This window comes from Notolepis coatsorum (genome assembly GCF_963971535.1).
Source record: "Notolepis coatsorum genome assembly, chromosome: 9".
Lineage (NCBI taxonomy): Eukaryota > Metazoa > Chordata > Actinopteri > Aulopiformes > Paralepididae > Notolepis > Notolepis coatsorum.
In genome coordinates, this window is record NC_140173.1 from 43,217,836 (window position 1) to 43,244,009 (window position 26,174).

Below are 26,174 nucleotides of genomic sequence, written 5' to 3' on the forward strand. Positions count from 1 at the left end.
AAATCACAGGACCAAAACAAATATAATCCAGCCGCAAAGGGCTATGCAGTCGTCGGGTAGATTAATCCAGTGTACATGTCCACACGGTTCTCGTCTAGGTCTCCTCGGGTGAAAGCGCCATGAAAGCAGCCCAGCCTGGATAAGCACTCTAGCTGATACGAGGAAGCGTTGGTGATGCTGGTCACTGTAGAACTTTAGCCGCACGATACACTATACACAAATAGACTATTACTGACTTAATAGAAATATGTCGCACTCGACGGTATAGCGCCAAACTCTGACAATTCAGTTATTAATTCGCACGCGGTCTCAATGCTCTATTTTGGGGCCAAACAGGCCATACTTCACCGCACGTTGTATCGTGGGTGAGGCTTCAACTTATTGGGTAACTCTGGACTTCTGACTAAGTGCTTCTGTATTCACCTGCGCCATATTTATATGCACGGCGAACAATCTAGTGCCAACCTCATTTCTGTCGCGTATCCCTGGGCAAGGCCGGGCATGTCCAGACATGTCTTGACGGTGACTTTGAACCTGACTCTGGAGGCGCGGCCCTGGCGCCTGTGGACCGCTGTCCAATAGGAGAATGAAATATTATGGTCTGTACTAGGCTAAAGGGACATTCCGTGTATATGTACAAGGAATATACAAGGGATATCAAACGATATACAAATACTATGCAATATATATCAATCAATAAATATATATATATTCGGTTTAATCTGATCCTTTGTAACAGTTAAGGTTAGAGTTTGTCTTAGAGCATGGCGATAGAACGCCAGGTAGTTTGCAGGCTGTTCGAGGCGGAAATGGACAAAGACACAGCTCTTCACTCACACAGCTTGTTGGCTAACAACAAGCTATATGGATGCGGAGGGACAACAATGGATGGACATCAACACAGGCTGGATGGACAATGCCATGGAGTGGATATACTTTATCAACAAGCCAACAACAAGGTAGATTAGCGATCTTAACTCTAGTTTAATACATGATACGTTGTCTACTGATGCCGCATAACGTTGTAACGTTACAGCTTTCAGCTAACGTTAGCTACTGCTAGCTGTTAGCTCCGTTATCTTAGCTGGCCACTTTTATAATTACTTCATGGAAACGGAGTAACGTTAACTTTTAAACGTTATGTCGAGGTCATACAATACTACAGTCGACATAAGGTTAACGTTACCCCGTTTCCATGAAGTGTTTAAATAGCAGCAATCTTGTTGAAAATGTAACTTTACTAAAATGGTCTCTCTCTCTCTCTCTCTCTCTCTCTCTCTCTCTCTCTCTCTCTCTCTCGCTCTCTCTCTCTCTCTCTCTAATTTCGCCGCATGTGGGGCATAACCACTCAGACAATGAATGGTAACTTGTTTAAAATAACGAGCTTTACAAATGTGTTTATTATTGAATGGATCTGACATCATCTGAGAGAGAGAGAGAGCGCGAGAGAGAGAGAGAGAGAGAGAGAGAGAGAGAGAGAGAGAGAGAGAGAGAGAGAGAGCTGTGCGTGTTTGTGTTGGGCTATTGGAAACGTCGTTGCATTTGACTGACTGATCATATATTGATTGATGGCAATGGTGATAATATTCGCCAATGCGTGCCTTGTACATGTTTGCAAAATGTTTGGTATAGCGCCCCTAGTGGCGAAGTACCCACCGGCCGCCACTGCCACTAGCCAATGTGGCGGGTAGAATGACGGAGGTACACGCCCCAGGGGAATTTTACCCGCATCTGGCGGGTGGGTGGGTGCCAATGTCAAGCCCTGGGTAGTGGGTACAATACAATACGGCTCAATACAAACAATTGTTAAGGGAATGCAGACTGTTGTAGCTTGGACTAGGCTCCTTATAACAATAACTTGACAACACATGGTAGCCGCAGCTACTTGGGACAGCTCTGCTGTAAACACTGGAAATAACCGTGCGGGTCTCTACTGTGCATGGGCGTTGCGCAGAACGGCTCCGTATCCGGCTTGCGCAGATTACATGGCACCATTGTTTGCGAGTTTTGGCGAGTATCCAAAACGGAAACACCTTTTCAGCGTTATCCTGCCAAAACGGCGTTTCTTTTTAACTTGGACAGCAAACGTAATCATTCAGCAACAAAAACGTTGCTGTATCCCCCAGTGTAACCATGGCCTGAGAATAGGCGACTTCTCTTTGATGACCCTCCCGGAGCTTGCATAGGAGTAGGTCTGAGGCGGCCAGAAGATGCGTAGGGGTCTTGAGGTATATATGTCTGTATCTGTGTGTGTGTGTGTGTGTGTGTGTGTGAGTGTGAGTGTGAGTGTGAGTGTGAGTGTGAGTGTGAGTGTGTGTGTGTGTGTGTGTGTGTGTGTGTGTGTGTGTGTGTGTGTGTGTGTGTGTGTGTGTGTGTGCGCGTGCGTGTCTATCTCTCTCTATGTTCCCTTAACCCTTCATGCCATTGTTCCCTCAACTACGCTCATAGTGGGCTCATACAGAACCAAGCATTTGTCTGTAGTGTACATGTACTTTATACATGACAAATAAAACAAAACTTGAACTTGAAGCTACTAAGCTAAGGGAATATAGGGGCAAACGTACGGTTTAAAATGTAAGGTAATATAATGAAAGCTTAATGGTAAAGGTCATATACTACTTCCTACTTCCTGCTTCTGACACTGCAGCATGCTTTTCATTACTGCTCCTGCTATTTATTCACATAATAATAATAATGTTATTTATATAACACCTTTGATACATGGATTGCACCTCAAAGTGCTTCACAGCAAATAGCATACAATTAACATAGGCATCACATTTGCATACAGTTGACAGACTAAAAGCAATGCATAAAGTGCAGACATAAAAATAGGCATAAAATAAGTACAATAAGTACAGTGTTGCTCGAAGCATATGAGCAACACTGTACTTGTAAAATAAGTACAACAAGTACAGTGTTGCTCGAAAGCATGTGAACGCCCGCCGGAACATCCAGTCCTCCAAACACCCCACACATCAATCCCCACCGCGTCTATTCGAAACCCAAACGGTTCGTGCTTCCGCGTTCGCGTTTTCCGCTCTGATTGGCCACTGATAGTTTTGCTGACGCCGGTATGAGCGTAGAAATAATGCGTGGAGAGCGAAGAGCGAGCGGAGAGCGAGCCTCGCACACACACACTTTGAAATGGGTATCACAGTAGTACGCCCTATAGAACATGACATATTAGCATGACATCTGATTTATTAATGCCAATACTAGGGACAAACGCAATTGGCACAAGTGTAAATCATGGATTAGTCACTGAGTTTTAACGTCCGCCTGGCTGTGGAGCCTATGATCACAAGTTCAAATCACTCTTGGTTCAAGTTTTTTTTTTTTTTTTTTTTACGTTTAATTAATTTATCCACTCTGGTTGGATGGTGTGTATGTATATGTATGTATTGTGCTGTATAATGACAATACATTCGAAGCTGTCTGACGCGCCACTGTCGTGTCCATAGGCAGCGTAGCGATTTCAAAATGAGATTTGATTAAAATGTATTGTCATTATTGTCATTACGAGGAAACCAGCGAACTCCACACTCCCACCCGCCAAACTCCACGGAGGAATGACACGTCACATGCCCCAGGACCTGCAGCCACAGCAAAGGCAATGGGTCTCATTCACCAACATTGCCATAAGATTTCTCTTACGACAACCACCTTAGAAGGTCATAAGAGAAACTTGACAATAATTACACCCGGATTCACAGCTGCAATGCCCACAATGAGATACGTCACTCATTGACAAACTGGAATGCGCGTTTACTTCATTTGCATACAGACACGTCCTCCGGCAGCTCCTTATAAAGCCAGCCAACTCTCCACTTGCACAACCTGAAAGTAGGCACTTCCGGCTGACTTCCGGTTGCGAATGGTACTTCCTGTCCCACCCAAATACATTGGTTTTAGCTACTTTTCTCCCCTTATTTAAACAACTTTGTCGTCACAGAGAGGCAATGAAACGTTTGTATTATTATAGTATAGAATGTATTTAATAAGCAAACGTTTGTCAGCAGGGTTTTTGGGCTGTATTTCATGTAAAAACGTTCACTGTTAGTTTACTTGCTCACGCTAATTAAGGCTAATGCTGGCTAACAGAAGCTAGCGCAAGAAACGACGCCGCAAAGTATTGTTTATAGTGCATTTCTTGCCACCTTATAGCATTTGTACATTTGTATGACAGTCTATAATGCTCCCGTGAGGTTTTTCCGGACGTTTTGGTAATGATTTTCACTATAAAATCATATTTCTAAATGACAGGAAGTTGATAAACTGGCCGGAATAGCTTTGAGCTAACGATCTTTGCCAAAGCATTCCATTCTAAACGTAACGTTAGTCGTTCAAAACATTACCCGTCTATATAATTTGTTCCTCAACGTTATATAGACGGGTCATGTTTTGTAAACTAACGTTATGTTTAGAATGGAATGAATACATGGGTCGGGAAAGATAGTTAGCTCAAAGCTAATCCGGAAGGGCAGCTAACAGTAGCTACTGTCTGTAACTGTGATGCATTTTCTGTTTGCAGTCCAATGTTCACCAAAACACACACCCACACACGTTATAATTTGTTCCTCAACGTTATATAGACAGGTCATGTTTTGTAAACTAACGTTATGTTTAGAATGGAATGAATACATGGGTCGGGAAAGATAGTTAGCTCAAAGCTAATCCGGCCTGTTTAACCACTAGCTTCTGTTATCTAATGAAGGCTAATGCTGGCTGAGCAAGGAAACTAACAGTAAACGTTTTTACATGAAATACAGCCCAAAAACCCTGCTGACAAACATTTGCTTATTAAATACATTCTATACTATAATAATACAAACGTTTCATTGCCTCTCTGTGACGACAAAGTTGTTTAAATAAGGGGAGAAAAGTAGCTAAAACCAATGTATTTGGATGGGACAGGAAGTACCATTCGCAACCGGAAGTCAGCCGGAAGTGCCTACTTTCAGGTTGTGCAAGTGGTCAACAGAGCAGCGTGCAAATTAAATCCCAATGAGAGCGAAGAGAGTTAGAGGCGCACCTGCAGTGCTGGGAGTGGAAAGGAGGAAAGTTATATTATTTAGTAGCTTCAGCACACACATACACGCGTGCGCGCATACTGTGTAGTCTACGTGCGTAATTAATGAACGCAGTAGGCTTATATTAATATTCGAATGACTTGTTTTATTACGAGATCACAGATACTGCGCAGCCCTACAGTACGTACTGACATCTCCACAGAGTCGTTGCGCACCGGTGTCACACAAAAGGGTGCTTGGCATGTTGGTTGACATCGACCTGCATTACCTCAAACGATTGCGGACATGCAGTGCAGAGTCCGGTCCGCTCACGCCCAACTCTGTGGAGATGTTAGGCTAAGATGTGTACTGTACTACTATAGGGCAGCGCAGTATCTGTGATCTCCTAATAAAACAAGTCATTAGAATAATATAAGCCTACTGTTCATTCATTCATTTATCTGATTTATTTATTTATTCAAAATAATTTGCAGTGTTTATGTAGTGCTATTATTTATTTATCAACTGCATCGTTGAGGCATGACTTTAAATATAAAACGTAATTTTTTTATCGTACAAATATTGGCATATTTATTTAAATTATGATTCATTAATTCCAAGGAGGCCTGTAGAGTTGACATGAAGGAATCACTATGATTCCTCCCAAATAAAGAACACGGTGCACACCAGTTTGTCAACTTACGACTGCTATTCAGAGATCCTAAATCCTGCTCTTAGTTAGGACCGAAGCCAAGACAAGGGACGGTTGGTGAATCACAAATCGGCCCGAAAATGTCTTAGAGTAAGTGGCGCTAAGACCAAAATTAGTCAGATCTTTTGTCCTAAGTCCATTGGTGAATGAGACCCAATGACTTCAAACACTCAAGCAGACAGATACAACAGCGGTCAAATAAATAAATGCAATGTAATGCTGCTCAACTCATGTACTTCTTCACCACAGCCTTTTAATACACTCTGTCACTTAAGACTAAGTGGAATGGGGACTAAGACGCTAAGGAGAAGCAAAAATCAACCTTTACAGGTGGAATGCCTCAAAAATATATCACGTCCACTCAAACACTCAATAAAGAGTTATAAAGGAAAAAAATGAAATAAGCCACAAAGGCATCTCCTGACAGCTGCCGCCACAGGACCACCAAACCAAGTAAAAACCATGACAATTTTATTGCACTACACTATTGCATTATTTTATTCTGTCTATTTTATGCACATTTTAGGTCTTTCTATGATTATTGCACTGTGAATAAGATCTATTGTATTGCACTGCTTTTATTCTGTCTATTTCATACTCATTTTAAGTCTGCACTTGAATTGCTTTTATTTGGTAAATTATCTGCTCTGTCTATATTTATGTGAAGCACTTTGGGCTGCAATTGTTGTATGAAAGGTGCTATACAAATATAGTTTATTATTATTATTAACCCTTTCACTAGTGAAAGCGTTAACCCTTTGTAGTGTGGTAGTGAAAGCGTTAACTGTTTGTAGTGTGGTAGTGAAAGTGTTAACTGTTTGTAGTGTGGTAGTGAAAGAGTTAACTGTTTGTAGTGTGGTAGTGAAAGGTTAACCTTCTGTAGTGTGGTAGTGACAGGTTAACCTTCTATACTGTGATAGTGAAAGGGTTAACCTTCTGTAGTTGGTAGTGAAAGGTTAACCTTCTGTAGTGTGGTAGTGAAAGCGTTAACCCTCTGTGGTGTTGTAGTGAAAGGGTTAACCCTTTGTAGTGTGGTAATGAAAGTGTTAACCCTTTGTAGTGCAGTAGTGGAAGCGTTAACCCTTTGTAGTGTGGTAGTGAAAGTGTTAACCCTTTGCAGTGCAGTAGTGAAAGGGTTAATGGAGGACCCAGGGCTGAGGGGGGACAGAGGTGGCCACAGGGCAGACTCTGCGTGTCTACCTACCTGCACCATGGCAGCAATGAGCATAGGCAGCATGGCGAGGGGGAAGCGGAGGATGTTGAAGAGAGAGATGGAGGTGAAAGCCTTCTCAGCATCCAGCACGTTGGCTGAGTTCGCCTGCACGAATACAGCAAAGGTTGCCAAGGAGACCTGCAGAAAAGAAGTCCCATCTCAGTGTGTTCTCGCCCAGCTCACAAGGCCACAGTGACATAGGCTGTAGGCTGATTTGTTAACGTCGGTCAATGACAAGTATTCCATTTGAATTCATTTCCATCATTGTCCATTGAAATAGATATTCGGGAAAAGCTTTTTAAATATTTGTTTTAATACAAGCGAGTGATACTTCGCTGCTCAAAGTATTCAGTAATAAGCTATCTGGCCCCTGTTTACAACATGGACATGCCATAGTGAACTTATTGTCATTACTATACCTATGCCCCTGTTCCACTCGACGGGGTCGGTACCGACCCCTTTTGACCTTATTATCATATAGGCATATTTTTATGAAGATGAAAATAATTTGTGATTTTAAAATCAACCGTTTTCAAGTAGAAACATCACTACTATGTCACAAATACATGTAGAATGTAAAACGTTAGGTTGGCAATAGTTTAGCAATAGGTTAAAAGTGTACTTATATCATTTTAAGTTTTCTATTTGCGATCGTCTATTTTGACCCGGAACCGGAAATGGAAATGTTGAACCATGGGAATTGTAGTTTTTGTAGAGGAGATCGCTAGGAGATCGCTAGCTATCTTCCAGCGTTGAAATTTCTCCGATCTACACTTCCTGTCACATACTATGGTGGTTCAAAGTTCAGCGTTCTGAATTAATCATATCAATAATTGTTATGATTCGCGATAATAAGCTACAAAAGGTAACGTTTTTGACAAATATTGAAACGCAGTCAGTTTCTCCACAGTATTGTTACCATGTAGGAAGAATTAGATCTGAAATTAGTTTCAAAATGGTTACACTGTGGGGGAAATAAAATAGTACAGTCGATTACAGTAAATATCAGTATCTGTTATTATGCAAGCCTGGTGATACTATATCCAAATTGAACTCGGCCATTTGAAAGATACTATATGTATATATATATAAATGTGCGAATTGGCTATAATAAGGTAATGTATAAGCATATATTCTATATTCTATAATAATATTTCAAATTGCATTGGTCCGGATGGGAGAATTCAGTACTGTATATACAGAACCTTCAGTTTGATCATCTTCCCTTTATTAATTTCCTTAGATCTTTTGTACACATGATCTCAAGAGGGTACTGAATGAGCTCAGTGGCAGTTTTTTAAGTTTGGTAATTATTATCATGGTTTTATTCACTGTCAAAGATGAAAAGAAAAATCATAATTCATATTTTCCTTTGTTTCATCACAATTTAAGCAAGCCTAGTAATAGACACAATATTTCTGACACTGAGAATACATTCATTGAGGTCCATAGATGTTCCTAGATACCAAGAATATGCAAATAACCCTTGTAGAAGTGGAGCAATATTCCATTTACCTAGGTATACATTTTATGCAGATTTTCACCTGGGGTGGAACAGGTTAAAAACATTTATGTATAATTTCCATCATTGTCCATGCATTGAAATAAGAACTGCCCACTTTCATATCTAATTAACTGTTTGTAGTAGGGACTTATGAGAGGCGTCAATGAACGTTTTAAATATGTATTCTACCCAAATAGTTATAAAGGTTTATTCCACTAAAATAGTGTGTGATAGTGTAATAATAGTGTGTAATAATGTAAACGTTTGCAATAGTGTAATAGTCTTTAATAATATAAGTGTGTAATAGTGTACTAGTGTGCTAGTGTAATAATGCAATAGTGTGTAATAAGGTGATTGTGTAATAGTGTAATAGTATGTAATAGTGTAATAATGCAATAGTGTGTAATATAATATAAGTGTGTAATTGTGTACTAGTGTGCTAGTGTAATGATACAATAGTGTGTAATAGGGTGATTGTATAACAGTGTAATAGTATGTAATAGTGTAATAATGCAATAGTGTAATTTCTCATTCATGTCCACCTCTCAGATCTTTCCAGTTGGTCTGAGGATTAAAACTTAGTGAAGCTCATTCAAAGGGTCAAAAGCTTCTCTTCTCCCACTAGCATCTCATCTCCCCTCATTTCATGTTACATTATCTCATCTTGTGTGTCATCAGTAGTGTAATTAACATCTCTGATCACAAGTCCATCAGCACAGGCTCCCCGCAGGGCTGCATTCTGACCCCCCCCCCCCCCCCCCCTACTATTCTCCCTGTATACCAACAGCTGCGTCTCTCTGCACCCCTCGGTTAAGCTCCTGAAGTTTGCGGACGATACCACCCTGGTGGGTCTCATCTCCAGGGGGGATGAGTCTGCCTACAGGAGGGGGATCGATAGGCTGCAGAGCTGGTGCGGCTGCAACAACCTGGACCTCAACGCCCAGAAAACAGTGGAGATGGTGGTGGATTTCAGGCGGAAGGCAGCCCCCCCCACCCCGATCATTCTGGGAGGCACCCCGTGGCCTCTGTGGAGTCCTGCCGCTTCCTCGTCATGACACTCTCCCGGGACCTCAAATGGAAGCTGAACAGCAACACTCAATAAAAAGGCCCGGAAAAGGATGTTCTTCCTGCGTCAGCTGAGGAAGTTCAGGCTGCCGAGGACCATGATGGTCCAGTTTTACACCGCCATCATCCAGTCCATCCTCACCCTCTCCATCATCACCTGGTTCCCTGCAGCCACGGTCAGGGACAAGGCCAAGCTGCAGCGGGTGATACGCTCGGCGGAGAGGGTGGTCGGCTGCCCCCTTCCCTCCCTCGAGTCCCTACACTCCACCAGGGCCTTGAGGAGGGCGAGGAAGCTCATGGCAGACCCTGCCCACCCGGGTCACAACCTCTTCACCCTGCTTCCCCATGGCAGGCAGCTACGGCTGCGCAAGACACTAAAAACCCGCCACAGACTCAGTTTCTTCCCCTCAGCAGCTCTCCTAGTAAATGAGTCAGGTGTCCCCCTGCTCCACCCCCTCCCCCCCCCCCCCCCCCTATGGCGAGCTGCTAGGGCTGGAATTTTTTTTTTTTTTGTATTTTTTTTTTATTATTATTTTTTAAACAAACATATAAACAAACATGACACACGATAAGATATACAAGCATTAATTGTCAGGGCACATCCAATGAGATCACATTTTAGTTAGTTGTCTTGTATAAGATATACCCCTAATACCTGTTATCTAAAAAAAACTACACACATATGCTCAGCTCGAACCCCCCCCTCCCGGACCCCACCTTGAGAAGTACCTCCACTATCCCTCGCACCTAACCAGACACTACCATTATAAGCTAGCTTTTATTCTCTCCACCACTTCTAACCACATTGACATTTTGGATTCATTGAGACCCAGAATTCTTGCTGTAGATATTTCATGGTAAATTACATCGAGATATGTAAGAAACCAAACTTTACGGCACATTTTTTCCGGTTGAAACCAGCGTGATGCGATCAGCTTTTTGGCTACTGTGATACCCGATAAAACCAATCTCTTTAGCTGTGGATTCACTGCAAACTCAAAAACATCATTCAATAATAATACCGAGGGGTGTACAGGTATATTCCAAGATACGAGTTTTGATATTTGTTGGGTCACATCTTTCCAGAATGCCTTAACTGGTGAGCAGTCCCAATACATGTGCATAAATGTCCCTTCGTCCCCATTTGCACATTGGGTGCATTTGGAATCTTGTTTAAGCCCCATTCGGCACAGTCTTATAGGGGTCAAATATGTCCTGTGAATATAGTTAAGATTGATTTGTTGATGATCCGGGTTCCTTGATGTAAGTCGGACATTTGCCCAGGCTCCTTGCCAATCAAAGTCATTTTCCAGGTCTGGTATATCCCTCCTCCAGACAGAGTCAAGTTGGAGGGTTTCATACAAGGACGTTAGTAATTGATGATAAAATTCTGAAACAAAACCTCTCGATGTCTCTCTTGCGTAGAAGAATTTGTGGTATCTGTGGTGTTCAATTGGTCTGTCTAATGGAACACCGTGAGACTTCAAACATAGCTCTAACTGTTTGTGAAAAAGCCATGTGGACTTGGTGAGATTAAATTTTTTGCGTATTTCTTTATCACTACAAAAACCCTGTTTGTTAAAAACATCCCCTAATGAGTGTATGCCTTGCTCTTCCCATATAGGGAATCTTATAGGTCGTTTTCCAATTAAGAGTGCATTGTTATTGAATAAGGGAGTATGATTGTGCCATTTTTGTGGGTTAGGATTTTTTTTTGTGATTCACGCCATATCCGGATCGCATGAGTAATTATGGGGCCAAATTTTCGTTCACAGTGCTTGATTGGTAGTTTAGTGTATGCTATGTCCTTCAGTCTTTGTGGGGCTACTATGTTTTCTTCTATTTTTCTCCAGGATGCTAATGCTTGGGAGTCAAACCATGTTGTCAATGGACTTAATGTGTACGCCTTAAAATATAGGAAAAAATCTGGAAATGCCATGCCACCATCTGCTTTATTTCTCTGTGCGGTGGATCTTTTTATACGTGGTGGTTTGTTATTCCAAATAAATTTGTATGTGGAGGAGTGTAATCTTTTCCAGTAACCCTCTGGAGGGGGTAACGGTAGCATTGAACTGAAGAAGTTGATTTTAGGTAGTACATCCATCTTAACTATTGATATCCGTGCTTGTACTGTGTTTTTAAGTTTTGCCCATCTATCAAGGTCGTCTTTGATTTTGTTTTGGATTTTTGTGTAGTTGTGCTTCACCGTTTGTCTTATGGTAGGGAATATTTCCACTCCCAAGCATCTGAAATGTTTTACCATCGGTATCTGTCCTGGGAGGGTTGTATCTTTTTTTGCAGGGGTGTTAAGTGGAAGGAAAGCCGACTTCGGCCAATTTATCTTAAATCCTGATAAATCACCAAAGTCCTCAATCAACTTGAGCAGATGAGGCAATGTGGTGTTGGGGTTTTTCATGAACAATATTACATCGTCCGCATATAAACACATTTTTTGTTGTGTGCCCTTGATTACGATTGGTTCTATGGATTGGGATTGTCTTATATATTGTGCTAAAGGCTCTAATGATAAATTGAACAGTCCGGGACTAAGAGGACAACCCTGTCTGGCAGAGCGTGATACCGGAAATATTTGGGAGATGATTGTGCCTGTTGTAATCATGGCCGATGGGTCTTTGTATAATACTTTAATCATATCGATGAATCCTTTTCCTAACCCCATCCTTTCTAGCACTGCCCACAGATACGACCATTCCAGCCTGTCAAAGGCCTTCATAGCATCCAGGGACAGCAACGCCTTAGGTATGGTGTCCTCCTTGTCGGCATCAAGTACGTGCAGTATACGTCTTATGTTCTCAGTGATCAGGCGGCCTCCTATGAAGCCAGTTTGGTCCGGGTGAACTAAAGACGTCATATGCTTTTGTAATCTGATGGCTAATACCTTAGAGTACAGTTTGATATCTCGTCCGAGGAGGCTTAAAGGTCTATAACTACCGCACTTGTTGGGGTCTTTGTCTTTTTTAAGGAGGACTGTTATGAGTGCAATATTGTCATTTTTATGGAAGTTCCCCTCCTTGACTGAGTATAAGATCATATTTAGTAATAAGGGGCCAATTATGTCCCAACAAGAAAGGTACATTTCTGATGGGAAACCGTCTCTTCCAGGAGCCTTACCACTTTTCATTGCGGTTATGGCCTTCTTGAGTTCCTCTAGTGTGATCGGTGTTTCTAACTGTTTAGCGTCATCCTCTGAAAGTTTAGGGAGAATAATTTGATTAAGAAATGTGTCCATTTTGTTTTGATCGAAGGTCATTTCTGATTTATATAAGTCGGAGTAGAATACTTTGAATGTATCGTTTATTTTTACAGGATCTGTTACAAGTACTTGTTGTGCTCTAATGGTAGTTATATCTGCAAATGTTGCATTAATTCTTAATCGCATGGCTAATAGGTGGCTGGGTTTGGAACCATGGGAGTACTGCTGTTGTCTTGTGCTGCGTATTTGTATTTCCGATTGTTGTCTGTATATGGCATTGATCTCTATTTTTAGTACGTTAACTTGATTTTCTAGTCGAGTTGAGTTGTTGTATTTCAGAGAATTAAATAACGTTGAGTAAAGCGTTTCCAGCTCATCCAGTTTTGTGCTTTGATTCTTGCGCATTTTGGAGGAAAAGCTATCCGTGAAGTCTTTGATCATTCCCTTTACCGACATCCATATTATTCTGGGGTCTTGCACCGAGTTTGCATTCTCCCGTTGGAATACTATAAGAGCTTCTTTGAGTTGTGTAATGAATTCCTTGTTATTCAGCAGCAACGAGTTAAATCGCCATCTTGGGGCTCGGGAGGATAGTATACCAAATGTACCTTTAAGGAGTAAATAACAGTGATCTGATAGTGCGTTGGGTATCATTTCCACTTCATAATTATCAAATAGTCTCTGTGATGCAAAGACATAATCTATTCTGGATAGTGTATTATGTCTCGCAGATCGACAAGAGTACTTTCGGGTCGTGGGATTAAGTAACCGCCATAAGTCATTTACACCTGTAATCTTTGACCAATCCTTTAATGCCTTCGATGAATTCTTTTGTTCGCTGGAAAAGGCGAGGTAAGATTTGTCCATCCTTGGGTTCCAGATGGCATTAAAATCCGCTCCTATTATAAATGAGTAATCGGGAATGTCTAACATTGCATTGGTTAATGTAGTGAAGAAATCTTCTTCGTACAAATTTGGGGCGTATACCGCTATCAACGCTATTTTCCTGTTCTTATGTTCAATCTTAGCTATAGTTATCCGACCTTCTACATCAGACCATACTCCCTTTAGTACAATATTCAACTTACGTTTAACGACTATTGCTACACCCCGAGTTCTCGTACCAATAGAGGAGTGACTGATATTATGGTATATGTTGTCCGCTAATTTATCTATGTCTTTCCCTAGAATGTGCGTTTCGCTTAGCAGAGCAATGTCCACATGTTCTTTTTTCATCAGTGTGAGCACGCTTTTGCGTTTGAGTTGGTTATTTATTCCCCCGGTGTTCCATATCATTATATTCAAACTAGCCATAGTCTATACATGTTGCATTGTAATTTTTGGTAATGCTTCTAGAGTGCGAGGCAATAATAGATATACATCCCACTAGTGAGGTCCCATTGAGAGCCGAGCTTAAAAACATACATATATACAAATAAAAATCCCCTACCCTTCCCTCCCACCGAGAGTCGTACAGGATTGTGTTCCATGAACACAACCTTTGCGTATGACTCCCTCCCTTGCACCACCGGATATCCCAGAATGATCCAATTATCCTTAACATTCCTATGTATACCATAGGATCTAACACTCTAAATTCTACCATAAGTAGAATGTCGACTGTGGCTTGGCCACTTTCCCGTAAAAAATAAATAAATAAAAATTAAGGTTCTGCCGGCCGGCTAAGATGGCTCTGTGGTTCTGCATCTAGATAGCTGTTGATTATTCCCCCGAGGGGCTTCTGGTAGAGTGAATGACCACGTATTGCTGATATTCCAGAATGTTCCATATATCAAAGAATGCTTCGATGTTCTAGATTATTCCAATATGTCATTTTTACATTGTTTGAATGTTCTGGAGTGTTCCAATCTTGAATCCAATATGTCCGCAATAATATAAACACGTCGGGGAAAGCATTCAAAGACTCTGAGCACGTAGGTCTCTCTGTCCCAAATCCTCGGTTATTAAAGATTGTACTATATGGTGAACTTGCCTAACTGAGATTAAAAGGCCATTTATACACTATTCTGCGTGTTGTTCAGACAGGAATTTGGCTGCATCTTCAGGCGAGTTGAGGAGAACCCTTGCTCCTTGTTTGTCGACAATGCGAAGTATTGCAGGGTATATTAGTAGGGGTCTGTATTTCTCCAGGTATAGTTGAGACATCACCGTCTTGAACTTGGCACGCAGTTCCACTACATCACGACAATAATCTTCAAAGCAGTGTATTGGTACCTCGGACCTCCATGTATTTCAGATTGCCTTTCATCCTGCGAGTTTCACGAATAATCATTTCTTTTATTCTGACTTGGCGCAGTATAACCAATATCACTCTGGGCTTAGCGTTATTGCCAATGGAGCGGATTTCCGGTTTAGCTTTAGAATGGAGTAGGTCGCATGTGACACAGCTGCTCACCCGTTATTTTTTTTCGTTTTAAAAACATATTTATATACCATTAATGCGTTTAAAACTTGACGCATATATCAACTGAGACTATCAACTAACTATATTGACCAAAAGAATCGAGATGTCACCAAAGAAAGACACAACGAGACCAAAAACAGTCGTAGAGGTCCCGCCGCAGGAACCAGGATTCGTACAGCGGACAGCAGGAAATATAGACTTGACAGAGGCCGCTTCAAGTTCAACCCCATCAAACACCTCCGCAGATACCGAACATATCATCCGGAAAATGGAGGAAATTGGGAAGACAATGGAGAAGAGAATGGAGGAAATGATCCTCCAATCACAACTGTCGGAGAAGATAATAACTCAAAAAGTAGATGCTATTAAAGAATCTATTGAAGGCAAAATTGATGCGCTGAGAGCGGACGCCGACGCACAGATTAAACGCACCGAGGCTCTGGAGAAAGTAATGGAAGCCCACGAAATCAATTTCACTCGCATCTACAATGAAGTAGAGGTTAACAAAGTTAACCTAACTGCTGAGATGAAGGGGAACTACAAAGAAATCAAGTCGGAGCTCAGCGAAATAACGTTGGAGCTTACGCGAATCAATGAAGAACAGAAAGCCAAAATATTCGAGATGGAATATCAAAAATGCAAGCTGAATATTCGTATTGTCGGTCTGGACGAATCAGTGAGATAATAATAATAATAATAATAATAATAATAGATTGAATTTTAAGAGAGAAGCGCCTTTCTCAGACTCAAGGACACTGTACAAGGAAAGGATGGAAAAAAATAAAAGTAAGTAATAAAATTGAAAAAATATATATAATAAAATACATAAAAGATCTGTGTATAGTAACAACAAGAAAAAACAAATAAGATAAGAGATAAAATATAAATAAAAAAAAGGAGGCAAGTTCTGTCCAATTGGATGAAGTGGTTAAAATTAACAAACAAACAAACAACAAAACAAAACGGAATCTGTGGCTTAAAAAGAGTCAGGGGTGGGCTACTTGGGAGCGGGGCCGTGTTGCGTGAAGGCAAGTGTGAACAGGTGGGTTTTTAGCTTGGTTTTGAAGAGGTTGATGGTGTCAGAGCCTCGGATGAGGGGGGAGAGGGAGTTCCACAGTCTGGGGGCTGCTGCAGCGAAAGCTCGGTCTCCCAGTGTGGAACGCCTGGTGCGGGGGATGGTGAGGAGGTCGGAGTTGGAGGATCGGAGGCCTCGTGCTGGAGTGTAGGGGTGGAGTAGGTTGGTCAGGTAGGAAGGGGCCAACCCGTGCAGGGATTTGTAGGTGAGGAGGAGGATCTTGTAGGGGATTCGATAGTTGATGGGGAGCCAGTGGAGTTTTTGCAGGGTGGGGGTGATGTGCTGCCAGGGTTTGGTGCGCGTGAGGACCCTCGCAGCAGAGTTTTGGACGTACTGTAAACGATCCAGAACCTTCTTGGAGGCACCAAGAAGGACTCCGTTACAGTAGTCGAGGCGGGAAGTGATGAAGGCGTGAATGAGTGTTTCCGCTGAGGTGTCGGAGAGTGAGGGGCGGAGGCGGGAGATGGTTCTGAGGTGGAAGAAGGCGGATCTGGTGACAGACTTGACGTGAGGGTGAAATGAGAGGGTGGAGTCCAGTATGACGCCCAGGTTCCTTACCTCTGTGGAGGGGCAGATGGAGTAGCCATCCACGGAGAGAACAAGGTGGTCGATCTTTTGGAGGAGGGCTGGGGAGGCTACAACTATGAGTTCGGTTTTCTTACTATTGAGTTGGAGGAAATTGGTGGTCATCCATATTTTTATGTCCTGGAGGCAGGCAGTGAGGGAGGGGGGAGGAAGGGGGGCCGAGGGTTTGGTGTGGAGGTAGAGCTGTGTGTCGTCTGCATAGAAGTGGAAGTGGAGGCCGTGTTTCCTTATGATGTCACCGAGTGGGAGGAGGTAAATCATAAAAAGGAGCGGACCTAGCACCGAACCCTGGGGAACACCCTGTTTAACAAAACCCTGAAGAGTTTGCCACAGAATTACAGAAAATCTTGGGAACAGGGATCCTTCCTAAAATACCGGAGGTGGATCAGTGCTTCAGATTAGGGCTGGAATTTTAAACTTTATTTTGCACAGATAACATGTCCTTAGCCATTGCACGTTATTGTCTTGACGTTGTCTCACTATCCTGTTTTGCACTTTTTTATTTGTGTGAGAAAAAGTGTATGTACTGTGCCGTATCACGTTCCTATGTGTTTTGTAAACATAATGCAGATTAAAGTAATCTGGACTCTGACTGACTGACTGACTGACTGACTGACTGACTGACTGACTGACTGACTGACTGACTGACTGACTGACTGACTGACTGTGTCTCTCTCTCTCTCTCTCTCTCTCTCTCTCTCTCTCTCTCTCTCTCTCTCTCTCTCTCTCTCTCTCTCTCTCTCTCTCTCTCTCTCTCTCTCTCTCTCTCTCTCTCTCTCTCTCTCTCTCTCTCACCAGGGCGGGAGCGCAGGAGAAGATGAAGGTGGAGACCGAGGAGAGGTAGGCAAACTTCCTCATGACCTTCAACTCTTCCTCTCGGATCCCCTCCACCTGGCTCTGGAAGGACGGCTCCCACGCATAAAGCTTAAGAATCTGGTGGACAGAAAAGACAGTTATTGGATTATAATTTGGAACTATTTCTATTGTTTCTACACCTATGCTGTGACTGAATGTATTATAATCTAGTTGTCGAACTCTTTAGGAGCAAAGAGAGCCAAATGTATTTTATTGACTCAAAATTACATATATTATTTATCCAAAACAAATGGTATAATTTAAATGTCCCCTAAATGATCAAATGTACTCCTTGCAACTATTTTCAAAAGTAAATTGAAATTAAATGAACTTTAGGAGTAAAGAAATAATAATTTATATCAGGCATCTATGCGGGCAGCACGGGAGGGCTTGACTGGTTTACCGTCTGGCATCTATGGGGGCAGCCCCAGAGGACTTGCATTGAAAACCCCAGCTCATTCGGGTAGTGCATTGCATAGTGCAGTGGTTCTCAAACTGTGGTACGCGTACCACTAGTGGTACTTGGTGGTACTGCTGGTGGTACTTGAAAACATTTACAAAAAAGCACAATTTTATTTTTATTTTTTGCCACTGAACTTAGAAGCAGGCCAGGCCAGTGTTTCTGGTTGCGGCGGCGCGATAGTTAGATAACCTGGGTGGGGAACAAGCAGGAGATCACTGTGACAGAGAGTAATGCAGTCTAAACAGTCATACATCTTTAATTCAACTTCAGCCCTGATCATAACCATTTATTTTTTGATTTTTTGTAATGTCAGATAAAAAATGAAGTACTCCCACTTTTCTGAAAAGAGTTGGTGTTAAATCTGACATTACAAAAAATCCATCAAAATCTGTGTTGCTGCTAATCATTGACACATGCCTATAGCCTGTAATAATCCCCCCCAGAAAAATGTACTTTGCATTGATATATTGAAAATATTTTACTTTTATTGTGTTTTTTTTTACAATAATTTGTGATGCCATCACACAAACTGGCATTTAAAGGGTAAACATTCAAAAATGTATTGAATATGTGTTTTCTTTTCTTTTTTACAATAATTTGTGATGCCCATCACAAACACTGGCATTTAAAGGGTAAAAATTCAAAAATTCCTGCACCAGAATGCAGGAAATTAAGTTTTTGTAACTAAATAATTGTGTGTGTGTGTGTCTGTGTGTGTGTGTGTGTGTGTGTGTGTGTGTGTGTGTGTGTGTGTGTGTGTGTGTGTGTGTGTGTGTGTGTGTGTGTGTGTGTGTGTGTGTGTGTGTGTGTGTGAGAGAGAATGACGGACAATTGCTTGCTGTGTGTGAGAGAGAGAGAGAGAGAGAGAGAGAGAGAGAGAGAGAGAGAGAGAGAGAGAGAGAGAGAGAGAGAATTAAGTACATTTGCTGAAATACAGTTGTTCTTAATTTTCTCACTTGCTATGTGAGAATGTTAGTTATTATGTTCTCAATGCCCCTTGCATTGTATGAGTTGTGTGGAAGTGTTTGCTAGTTCTAGTGCTATCCCTTTGTACATTGTGGCTGTGTCTGACAAAAGTTAACAATAAATAATGCTATTAGGAATACATTTGCCTCCTGCGTGAACTGTGCATAGCTGAATAGACTGTATTTTAACGCCGGTCATATGGTGGTACTTGGAGAGCCAGCTACGTTCTCAGGTGGTACTTGGTGTAAAAAGTTTGAGAACCACTGCCATAGTGCATTGCATAGATATCTATATCTATGGTGCATTGTGCTCAGTGAGTTGGCTGCAGTCAGACCAGGAACGTGATAGCCAAATGGTATGTTTACATTCACCTTCCCTGCTTGCTTCATGTTCATGTGCTCTGCTTGCTTATGTTCATGTGCTCTGCTTGCTTATTTGTGCTTTGCTTATGTTAGCTGTTAGCTCCCTAGCATATTAGCTAGCATGTTAGCATGTTAGCTCAGCTCAGCATGAAATGTTTGACATGCGGCCCGGTGCACCCTGGGAAATGGTGTTTCTGCGGTCTGTAGTGTTACATGGGCTGTAGGCCTGTAATGTTTGACATTACAACAGTTTGGATATATTGTTTGAACATTTTGATGCATGACATTCATGACATGGTTAAGTTTAAAGAATAATGTTGATTATTGGTGTAAAAAATAATAAATAATAAATAAATAATACATATATATATATAATATAGGTTATAGTATATAATGATAAATAATAATAATAATACAAAATGTTAAATGTTAAATGTATTGGTAAATGCTGAATGAATGTTCTCAATGAAAATGCATTTGGTAATTGTTTATTTGAATGAACTGATATAATATAGGCTAAATGTATTAATGTTAATTATAATTTATGATATTATTATAGCCTATGTGTTATGTTGATGTTGAAACATTTCCTTTCATACCCTTTCAGGTTTATAACCTGCTATTGTGACAACCATTTGTCAACCAAATAAATGACAAACTGAGGGCAAAGAAAAGTCACAGAGTTATATCCATCCTTGATCACGTTGCCTGAGCCCTTCAAGTGGGGAAAACAAGAACATTTTCTTTTGTCATTGTTTCTATTGTCACTTTGCACACACTGTATCCATAGAGTAACTATTGTATTATAACATTGTAACAACTATTGTTGTTTCTAAATGTATGGACTGCATTTATGTAGCAGCTTTTATCCAAAGCGCTTTACAACTTGTGCCTCACATTCACACACACACACACCGACGGCGGAGGCGACCATGCAAGGTGACGACCTGCTCACCGGGAGCAGTTAGGATGACACGCTGGCAGGAGGAGCCGGAATCGAACCGGGAACCTTCAGATTACCAGACGAGCACTCTACCTCCATGAGGCACTGTCGCCCCATTTTTCTGCTTTTTTTTTATGGCCCTTATTTGATATTATTTACTGATGGTAAATGGACTGCATTTATATAGCCCTTTTATCCAAAGCGGTTTACAATTTTAGTTCCTCACCCATTTTACCCGTTCACTCAGACATTCACAGACCGATGGCCGGAGGCAACCATGCAAGGTGCCAACCTGCTCATCGGGAGCAATTAGGTTAATTGTCTTGCTCAAGGACACGCTGCCCGAGCCCTACTGATCGCCCCTACTGATGTCACTGCTGCAAGGCCGAGCAGCCAGGACAGAAGCGTTTCACTGATGGCAGACCCCGCCCACCCGGGTCACGGCCTCTTCATCATGCTCCCCCACGGCAGGCGGCTACTGCTGCCCAAGACATTAAAATCCCACCATAGACTCAGCTTCTTCCCCTCAGCAGCTCGCCTGGTAAATGAGTCGGGTGTCCCCCTGCTCCCCCCCCTCCCCCCTCTATGGCGAGCTGCTAGGGCTGGACCTCTGGACTTGAACTGTGCTGCACTGTATCCATGTCCCCAACCACTGCACTTTACTGTCTTATTGTTGTCTCACTGTTCTGTCCTGTTTTGCTCTTATTTACTTATTATTATGTTTATTCCTATTTGTGAAAAAATCATGCACTGTAATGTCGAATCACTTTCCATTTGTACCTGTACAATATGGTGAATAAAGTAATCTGATGTCACTGACGTCACTGCTGCAAGGCCGAGCAGCCAGGACAGAAGCGTTTCACTCCTTTTTTTCTTGTAGGAAGTAACAATGTGATGTGACAATAAAGATCTGATTCTGAATGTGAAGGAGGATGAGGAGGAGAATGAGAGGGGAGGCAGAGGAGGAGGTGTGGATGGGTGGGCAGGGGAGGAGGAGAATGAGAGGGGAGGCGGAGGTGTGGATGGGTGGGCAGGGGAGGAGGAGAGTGAGAGGGGAGGCAGAGGAGGAGGTGTGGATGGGTGGGCAGGGGAGGGCGAGGAGAAGAGTGAGAGACAGAGGTGGAGGTGTGGATGGGTGGGCAGGGGAGGAGGAGAGTGAGAGGGGAGGCAGAGGAGGAGGTGTGGATGGGTGGGCAGGGGATGGCGAGGAGGAGAGTGAGAGACAGAGGTGGAGGTGTGGATGGGTGGGCAGGGGAGGAGGAGAGTGAGAGGGGAGGCAGAGGAGGAGGTGTGGATGGGTGGGCAGGGGAGGGTGAGGAGGAGAGTGAGAGATGGAGGTGTGGATGGGTGGGCAGGGGAGGAGGAGAGTGAGAGGGGAGGCAGAGGAGGAGGTGTGGATGGGTGGGCAGGGGAGGAGGAGAGTGAGAGGGGAAGCAGAGGAGGAGGTGTGGATGGGTGGGGAGGGGGAGGAGGAGAGTGAGAGGGGAGGCAGAGGAGGAGGTGGGGAGGAGGAGAGGCAGAGGTGTGGATGGGTGGGCAGGGGAGGGGGAGAGTGAGGCCATGGTTAGACTAGTGTTTTTGTGGCGTTTTTGAATACGTTTCATGTCCCTATTACACAGAAATGCGTTTTTTGGCGTTTTTTTGTGGATACGGCTGAAACGCTAAATTGTGTTTGCGTTTTGGAGAACCGCTAAAAAACGCGCCGACAACAGCGTGTAGTCTGCACGGAGCCGTTGTTGCGAAAACGCCCATGCGCAGTAGATACCATCTGCGTGCCCTTCCGGTGACACTGTCCCAAACCAAATAGCTGCAGCTACTATGTGTTGTCAAGTTATTGTTATAAGGACCCCAGTCCAAGCTGCCGTATTGTATTGTACCCATATGCAATATGTTAAATAAAGTTTACATCCATTCATTCTGCTAGCATTACCGATTGGCACTGCCACTGGATAACATGAGCTAGTGTTAGCCATCAAACCCTGTTAGCTCAAAGCTCCTCTTTCAACTTAACAAGCATTAAACAAAATGGCCCAGTCATCTATTCACCTTTGTTTAATACACACAGCGTTGTCTCTAATGTTATCTAACCACTGATAGCTCCCGATATCATCAGTTTGGTGCTGGCTAAGTAGCGTGAGCTAACGTTAGCTTCTAGCCACAATGCTATACTGTTATAATGGCAAATTCCATTGACGTTAGCATGCAGCTAACAATGCTACCGATCTTTTTTTAGACTAAACTATCCGCTCTTGGTGGTCACTTGTGTTGATGTTAGTTTTGTTTCATCAACAAATGACAGGCAGAACACACAGTGAATGTATCCGTTTTGTTTATTGCACTTTTATTAGGCTTTGCTGAAAAAGAATTGCTGCATTGAGTAAATAGGCAAGATGGTGGCGCGGCAGGCGCCTGCCTTGTTGACATTTTCTTTGATGGAGCTTCCAGGAAGTGTATTGGCACATTCAAGTTCTGATTGGTTGAAATTGCCTTCATGTTTGCCACCTACTGCTTTGGCAGTGTACTACATCAGTGTGCTCAGGTGACAAAAACGGAAAAAAAACGAAAGTGTGACTCGAGGCGCACGACGTCGCGGCGAAACGCATATGACAATGATACGAAAATGAAACGAAAGGTGTAACCGCAGCCTGAGAGGGGAGGCAGAGGAGGTGTGGATGGGTGGGGAGGGGGAGGAGGAGAGGCGGAGGTGTGGATGGGTGGGCAGGGGAGGGGAGGGGGGGAGTGGCAGAAGGAGATAATGAAGTAGGAAGAGTGGGATGAGAACGACGGAGACTGGAGTGGAGCATAATAAAGGATGAGAAAGGGCAAATGAGGACGGGGGAGGTTAAATAGTAGACTAATGTGGCCACAATATCACCAGTGTCACATAAGAATACGACATGGCGTGGAAAATGTATTGTTTCCGGGAATATAATAACGTCATATCAGACTTTTTAAACAGAATAATGGACAAATTACATAAAACCAAATTAAGTGCGGCTGGGTGGCGCAGCGGAGATTGCGCTAGTCACCAATGCAAGAGACTCCGGTCTCGAATCCGGGTGTCAGCATTGTCTCTGGCTTGGGCCGGCCGTCATACTAACTCATTGGCAGAGTTAGCGGGTGGAAGTCAATGGGTGGTAATCTGGACGTTGTGGACAGCAACTCCTACAGGTCGGCTGGGGGACGCCTGCACAGCAGAGACAGGAAGTAGCGGGAGTAGTGTGAGCCTCCCACACGTTACACCTCGCCAATGAGAGTCCGCGCTGGCAGGTGAAAAGATGTGACAGGCTGCCTCCTCGTGTACCGGAGGGGACACGTGATGCAAGGCTTCTATCCTCCCTACAGCCGACCAGTGGGAGGCATATGCGAGCAACGTAGGCATATGCGAGCAACGTTCAAAAAGGACAGGGGAGGGGAGAATTGGTAACACGAAATTGGGATGGGAGAAAAATTGAAAAATAAGGAGAAAAGGTGGATAAAAAATAAATAAATAAAAATTCAAACCTCTCCGGTTAAAGGTGCTAAAATAAAGGTGTTAAAATAATAACTCTACATTCTGACAGCCATCACTGATATAGAGTGTTTAATCAGTAACAAGGGTCTCCCTGCAGTAAACAGAAAATAAATGTACTGGTATCCTGTTCCAACTCTGACCATTTCTTTAATTCTTTTTTATAAAAACTAGTTTTCAGCAAAAACATAATGTGCTTGAAACAAGTAAAAGTGAGCAAGAGAAGGAAGAGGTGGAGGAGGATACATGAGAGAGAGCCATGTGAAGAGGAGGAGGAGAGAGGGCCATGTGAGGAGGAGGAGGATACATGAGAGAGAGCCATGTGAAGAGGAGGAGAGAGGGCCATGTGAGGAGGAAAAGGAGGAGAGAGGGCCATGTGAAGAGGAGGAGGATACATGAGAGAGAGTCATGTGAAGAGGAGGAGGAGAGAGGAGGAGAAGAGAGGGCCATGTGAAGAGGAGGAGAGAGGGCCATGTGAGGAGGAGGAGGAAGAGGAGGAGAAGAGAGGGCCATGTGAAGAGGAGGAGAGAGGGCCATGTGAGGAAAAGGAGGAGAGAGGGCCATGTGAAGAGGAGGAGGAGGATACATGAGAGGGCCATGTGAAGAGGAGGCTACAGGAGAGAGGGCCATGTGAGGAGGAGGAGGAGGAGAGAGGGCCATGTGAGGAGGAGGAGAGGAGGAGATGAAGAGGAGGAGGAGGATACATGATAGAGGGCCATGTGAAGAGGAGGATGATGAGGAGGAGAAGGAGGAGGCTACAGGAGAGAGGGCAATGTGAGGAGGAAGAGGAGGAGGCTACAGGAGAGAGGGCAATGTGAGGAGGAGGAAGCTACAGGAGAGAGGGCAAACAGGACTGAGAGGGGGCTGGTACATGACTGAGAGGGGGGCTGGTACATGACTGAGAGGGGGCTGGTACATGACAGAGTGGGGCTGGTACATGACTGAGAGGGGGCTGTGGTACATGACTGAGAGGGGGCTGGTAGATGACAGAGGGGGCTGGTACATGACAGAGGGGGGCTGGTACATGACTGAGAGGGGGCTGTGGTACATGACTGAGAGGGGGCTGGTAGATGACTGAGAGGGGGCTGTGGTACATGACTGAGAGGGGGCTGGTAGATGACAGAGGGGGCTGGTACATGACAGAGGGGGGCTGGTACATGACTGAGAGGGGGCTGTGGTACATGACTGAGAGGGGGCTGGTAGATGACTGAGAGGGGGCTGGTACATGATTGAGATGGGGCTGTGGTACATGACTGAGAGGGGGCTGTGGTACACGACTGAGAGGGGGCTGTGGTACATGACTGAGAGGGGGCTGGTACATGACTAAGATGGGGGCTGGTACATGACTGAGAGGGGGCTGTGGTACATGACTGAGAGGGGGCTGGTACATGACTAAGATGGGGGCTGGTACATGACTGAGATGGGGCTGTGGTACATGACTGAGAGGGGGCTGGTGGGGCGGCTACGTGGCGTAGTGGGCAAGGCGCTCGCCACGAATGCAGAGACGCTGGGCTCGCCTGTTCTTTCGAGCCCAGCGCTCCACATTGCTTTCAGTTTAGCTGGTTGTTCATACTAATACACATTGGCCGTATTAGGGGGTGGGAAACTGATGGGTGGGGATCGGGCGTTGTGGACAGCGACTCCTACAGGTCGGTTGGTGCGCCTGCGCAGTAGAATCAGGAAGTGTCGGGGGCAGCGTGAGCCTCCCACGCGTTACTCCTCGCCACTGAGAGATCGAGCTGCGCAGGTGAAAAGATGCGACTGCTGTTACCTCAAGTACCGGAGGGGACTTGTGCTATGTATGACTTAGTCCACATTGCAGCCGGCTTGTGGGAGGCAAGAAACAGCGTTCGTGACAGGGGAGGGTTGAATTGGATGATACGAAATTGGGATGGGAGAAAATATAGAAAAATGGGAGAAAAAGTGGATAAAAAAAAGACTGAGAGGGGGCTGGTATACATGACTGAGAGGGGGCTGGTACATGACTGAGAGGGGGCTGGTATACATGACTGAGAGGGGGCTGGTATACATGACTGAGAGGAGGCTGGTACATGACTGAGAGGGGGCTGGTATACAGGACTGAGAGGGGGTTGGTATACATGACTGAGAGGAGGCTGGTACATGACTGAGAGGGGGCTGGCTGTTACATGACTGAGAGGGGGCTGGCTGGTACATGACTGAGAGGGGGCTGGTACCATGTATTGTGCATCATTGTAGGTCAAACCATTAAAAAGTTAACTTCCAAGGGCAGCCATTTTGGATTTTGGTC

The 26,174-nt window shown here is 43.8% G+C and overlaps 1 protein-coding gene across 1 annotated transcript in view; it reads right to left on the reverse strand.

The window, feature by feature from the left end:
• The window catches only part of abcc2 (ATP binding cassette subfamily C member 2), a gene marked incomplete at its 3' end in the record, with an annotated part of 254,616 nt that overhangs the window by 136,495 nt on the left and 91,947 nt on the right, over positions 1 to 26,174 (reverse strand). Inside the window, exons 12-13 of the mRNA XM_084321278.1 lie at positions 17,601 to 17,738; positions 6,929 to 7,075 (exon numbers count right to left, since the gene is read on the reverse strand). Of these exons, the coding sequence (XP_084177404.1) occupies positions 6,929 to 7,075; positions 17,601 to 17,738 (285 nt within the window). The remainder of the gene's footprint in view (positions 1 to 6,928; positions 7,076 to 17,600; positions 17,739 to 26,174) is intronic.